We start from the raw sequence: 5520 nt of genomic DNA, 5'->3' as shown, positions 1-5520 counted from the left end.
CTCCTTTCAGAATAAAACGATGAAATTGAGCTAAGATGAGAAGATACTTTAACTGTCAGACCGGTTTCTCACGTCAAACGGCAGAGAGGTCTGCTACTACGTGATTAACTGGGGGTGAGAAAAAGGTATCCGATGATCCAAAAATGATTTCTCAAAGGATGTAGACTAACTAGGACTGTCGTCGATTATTTCGTTCTTGTAAACATAAAGCAACTTATTTTCTCTGACCAAATTATTCTACTTGCTTGGACGACTGGATATCAAGTTAGTTAAGAGCTACGCCACCAGAAGTGCTGTAAAGAAAGGTTGGTAAAAAACCTAAACTCTGGGAGAATTCATAAACCACGTAGCCCGATATTTGACACTATTTGATCACCACCGTAGACATAGGTAAATTTTGACCAAACCCCTCCCCTTCAAAGTCCACGTAAACTTTTCATTTTTTTGTGGAAAACGTAAACGAGTCCGATAACAAATTGAGAACTAAACTTGATGTTGTGATGTAGTAGGTAATGATAGCTCAGGTTCTTAACATTTTAATCGTTTTAACGGTTAAAAGATCAAAATCAAAAGCAGAAAAATTGTCCTATGACATCAAACAGAAAAATATTTAAGCTATCAGTGAAAGTAAATTGAAAATTCATTGAGATGTTGAAATATTTCATTGATAACAAAAAAGTAATCCATTTGATGTTTGCTGAAGAAATAGAAACAAAAAAATTTTTACTTAAAAGCGCAAAGCATGTGAACACATCAAAATGAGATGAAAATATAATATCATATCTGAAAAAGTTTAAACCGATATCAAAATAAGATTGCAATTTATTGCCTCGAATATTTTAAATTACTTACAACTTTAAGAAAGGTTTTTTTGCATTTATTCAACTATATTATCAATTGAAAATGCTTTACTCGACTATATAAGACTCGAACAAGGTGTAAAACTAAAATTAGAAAATCCTTTCGCGTCACGAAAATGTGGCAAAATTTTATACGACTGCAGCACTGTTATGAGTTGATGGATTTGCATAATTTAAATACCAATCGATTTTGGAAAGTCCAGCTTAAAAATTCAGTCTATTTTCTGACCTCGCACCATAAAGGAACAAAAAACCGCTGCGCTATAGGCACCAGTGAAGCGAGCCAGTGCTTTGTTCTATACCCAGTGCACAAACAGTACACGGCAAAAAAATATGAAAGTTAACTTCAGCGTCATTTCAAAATTTCGCCGAAAAACTATCGCATTAGTTTATTTCACGAGCCAATGTGTGCTAATTATTATGAACATAAAAGGAACACTGATAAACGTGTAAATTTATATGTCCTTATTGAAAATTTAAATATTCTTGTCTCGTTTGTTGGATCGATTTTGTTGGATTATCTATGCCACTTTGAAGCTAGGTAGTTATGTGTCGGTTTAACTAAGTCAGTATAGTATAGTGCCTTTTAATGCATAAACTTTTGTTTTGCAGATTGTGAGGTATAAGTAGGTCACTCTATGGATAGAGATGTGAGTCGGAAAATGCGATGGTTACGAACGACCGCCGGACACAGCAAGCCATGCCACGAGAATAGCCCAAACCGGCACTCGTCCTCTTTCGCATTCCATCTCCCGCGGTGAACGGACGCTTCTAATCCGCAGTCAAGCAGACAGAGCGATCTCGTCGGCAGGCATTTAGATTTCCACATTGGCGATCCTACCAGGTTTGCTGTTTCCATTTTCTAAACAGAAGTACGCAACCTAGGAAAAATAGGATTTTTTTTTCTTCATCGAAACTGTGGAGATCGCTCAACAAGCAGTGAAAAGTAAGTAAAAATAAAGAAAGAAAAATTAGAAGAGCACGCCTCTACCCATTTTCAACGCCTACTGTGACGCCACAAATACCTCTACTCGTAATCACGAAAGCTTTTCTGCGACAATAAATGCACGCATGGACTTGTGTGTAGAGCTTCCGACGCGTTTGGACAACCGTCAGATGAGGAAAATTGCTAGAGTTGACCTTGGCATGAAAGTTTTCTTTCAAAAATTTACCTACATGTTGTGCAATTTATTCCATGAGTTGTGACAACTGTCGGAAAGAGCGTTTGAATTGGAAGTTGTTCCACAAACAAATCCGCACACGTGTTACTCGAAGGTTAGCACGCGTTGTGGCAACCGTCGTAATGTATTGAGGAAAGTGTAGGTAGTGGGAAAATAGAAGCTTTGGTAAGATTGAAAATCCACACATGGACTTGTGTGTAGAGCTTCCGACGTGGTTGGACAACCGTCAGATAAAAAATTGCTAAAGTTGACCTCGGCATGAATGGTTTCCTTAGAAGAAAATTTGCACACAGGTTGGGTAAAATTTTTCACAAGTTGTGACAACCGTCGAAAAGAAAGTTTGGTTTGGAAACTTTTCCATAAATTCTCGTACATGGTGCGCGAAGTTTCGCACGCGTTGTGGCAACCGTCGAAAAATTCGCTTGACTCGAAAGCTTTTCGGCAGATAATTCCACGCACAAGAAGTATGAAGATTCACACGCGTTGTGCAACCGCCGAAATTCGTTGAGAAAAGTGAGAAAACAGAAGCTTCTCCAAGATTTTAAATCCACACATGGACTTGTGCGTAAAACTTCGGACGTGTTTGAACAACCGTCAAATAGGAAAAATTGTTTGAGTTGACTTCGTCATGAATAGTTTTCAAAAAAAAATGCATGCAGGTTGTGCAAAACATTTTCTTTAAGGACTAATTTACACAGGAGTGCTGTGAAGATCTTCACAAGTTGTAAACGCAGTCGAAAGCATAAAAAAATCGCTCCTGAATTGGTAGTTGAGGGTACCTTTCACCCGATCAGTTTACGAAACTAGCGAAAGCATCTAATTACTGTAAAATAGCTTTGTTTTTTTCGGAAATTTCAGAAATGCCAAATACTGGAAAATACGTAAGAGCTCCGATCGATACCGTCGACTCGGAGGCAGATTCGGTCGAAGACTTGTCTGCAGGCGTGTACCATGACGAACTTGAGTCATTGGAACTTGGTGCATGTGAGGCCACTGGGACAAGCAGCGATTGTAGCCCAGATTCAATGCAAATAGCGACTGAGAGCGATAACGAAGAAAGTGTTGAGTCAAATATAGAAGTAGTGAAAGATAGCGGCGGCTTTCACGAACGTTTGGTTAACATGGGAAAATTGCTGGCTGAAATGAAACGTGCAATGGATAAAGGCATGCTGAATTCTAACTCGGTCGGCATTCAACAGCGATCGACAATTGACTTAGTAGATGGAACCGAAAATGGCTGGGGATATACAAATAGCGGTGGAACGCAGAAACCGTTTGAGAGCCAGCCAGGTGTTCGTTGAGAAACTCCTGCTTTTCCAAAAAAAAGTGCCGGCAAACAAGCTCTGGGAAGCCTGGCATCGATTCCTAGAAAATTTTGAGATCGCAGCATCACTTTCCAACGTCAGCAATCCCGCTCGCCGTGCTCAAATGCTGTTCTTATCCATGGGGGAGGACCTCCAAGGAATAGTTAGAGCGGCGAAGCTTCGTCCGGATCTTCGTGACCCTCAATGTTACGCGACTATGGTGAAGAATATTGATGCTCATCTCAAGTCAATGACCGATACGGCAGCTGAGCATGAGGCATTCATGAATATGCGGCAAAGCAAGGATGAGTCAGCGGTTGCATTTCACGCTCGGTTACAAGAAAAAGTAAGGCTTTGTGGATACAGCCCGAACGATCAAGAGCGATTTGTGCGGGTACAACTTCTGAAGGGACTGACAAACAGGGAGTTGGCGAAAGCTGCTCGTACCTTCGGGCACGAAACTATCTACATTGTGCAATCGGCGACGAGAGATGAGGCGTACCACACCGAAAATGCAACATCGAGCGGTATTAGCGCCCTTGCAGTTTCACAACGGCGCAGCGTATCTGATGGCAAGTTTCGTAAACGCCAGAATAGAAACCAGGATACAGGCATACGCCAACGTTATGTACCTTACACTAATAAGCCTGGTCTAGGACGGCGTTTTCGTTGCTCGAAATGCAATAGGATGGGACATAAACAAGACCTATGCCCAGCTCTTAACAAAAAGTGTAACACATGCGGTATGCTTGGTCATTTTGCTGTTACTTGTCACAAGAAACGTGTTAGTTTAATTCAAGAAAAACAGGAAAGAAGAGAGCCCAAAGGTTGGACTGACGATGAAAATAGTAATGATCAGGTATAAACCATTTGTATCTCAAAAAAGTATTAAAATAAAGTTTTCCCAAATTTGACTGTCAAAGAGAAAAAGGTCAGGTGTTAGTAAATTATGCTCAGCGATTCCTTTTCCTTCTTTCAGCATGTAAACGCCCTTTCTCTCAGCGATGTACTGGTGGAATGTCGCTTGGGTTCGTCGAATCCTATTCGTATGCTCATTGATTCAGGAGCAGACATTAACGTAATCGGGGGTGATGATTGGAAGGTCTTGAAGAAAGAGTATCACTTAAAGATAGCTCAATTGGAACCAATACATTGCTCAGGGAACAAAGAGTTGCGTGGTTACGCTTCGAACAACCCTATGAAAATCAATTGCTCTTTTCGCGCTCATGTTGCGGCAGTTGGATTAACCAAACCGATCGTAGCAGCAGAGTTTTTCGTTGTTGATCAGGGTCGCAGATCATTACTTGGTAGATCAACGGCGAGTGAGATGAGATTACTGGAAGTGGGACCGGCAGTCAACAGCTGTGAGAGCTCGGACACAACAGGAAGTTTCCCAAAGGTACCTGGGGTTAAAGTGAGGTTCAGCATCGATGAGACTATACCTCCTGTAAGAAACGCATATTTCAATGTGCCCGCTGCTTATCGCGAAGCTGCTAAATCTCGTCTTACGGAAATGGAGGCTCGCGGAATAATAGAAAAAGTAGAAACGGCCCCAAATTGGATAAGTGGTATGTCCGCGGTGGCCAAAGGAAAGAACGACTTTCGCTTGGTCGTCAACATGCGCGCCCCAAATAGGGCAATCAAACGGGAGTATTTTCGACTTCCGCTAGTAGACGAGATAAAATTGAAGCTGCAGGGTTCGAAATATTACTCTAAGTTGGACTTGAGTAACGCTTTCTACCATCTCGAACTCCACAAGCAATCGCGGGACCTCACTACCTTCCTGACAGAGAACGGTATGTATAGATTTACAAGGCTTATGTTTGGTGTAAATTGTGCTCCCGAAATCTTCCAACGAGAAATGTGTCGGCTCCTGGAAGGTATTGCGAATATAGTTGTATACATAGATGACATCCTTATTTTCGGAAAAAGCTTAGAGGAAGTGTGAACCACTACTGCTCGGGTTCTTCAGGTTCTTCGTAGAAATAACTTGACGCTGAACATGGCCAAATGTGAGCTAGATAGAACTCATCTAAAGTTCCTTGGCCACGAACTAGACGAAGATGGCTTCCACGTGGATGAAGCCAAAGTAAACGACATTCGCAAATTTCGACATCCAACCACTACTTCTGAGTTACGGAGCTTTCTTGGGCTTGCTTCCTACATTAGTCCGCA

General features: G+C 41.4%; 1 protein-coding gene across 1 annotated transcript; it reads left to right on the top strand.

The window, feature by feature from the left end:
- Positions 1-3484: 3484 nt before the first annotated feature.
- Positions 3485-5293, top strand: LOC131678289 (uncharacterized). The gene is made up of 2 exons (XM_058958326.1): positions 3485-4204; positions 4325-5293. Exons 1-2 carry the CDS (start codon positions 3485-3487, stop codon positions 5291-5293), a joined length of 1689 nt encoding a protein of 562 aa, XP_058814309.1.
- The last annotated feature ends 227 nt before the right edge of the window (positions 5294-5520 follow it).

The sequence above is a fragment of the Topomyia yanbarensis genome, chromosome 2 (genome assembly GCF_030247195.1).
Source record: "Topomyia yanbarensis strain Yona2022 chromosome 2, ASM3024719v1, whole genome shotgun sequence".
Classification (NCBI taxonomy): Eukaryota; Metazoa; Arthropoda; class Insecta; order Diptera; family Culicidae; genus Topomyia; species Topomyia yanbarensis.
Note: the sequence above shows the minus strand (reverse complement) of the source record. Positions and strands in the feature narration are given on the sequence as shown.

Bases quoted from the DNA above. Each gene is read 5' to 3' on its own strand.
- LOC131678289 (XM_058958326.1), top strand. From the start codon at position 3,485: ATGGGGGAGGACCTCCAAGGAATAGTTAGAGCGGCGAAGCTTCGTCCG. The intron at 4,205-4,324 runs GTATAAACCATT...TCCTTCTTTCAG, and splicing joins ATGAAAATAGTAATGATCAG to CATGTAAACGCCCTTTCTCT.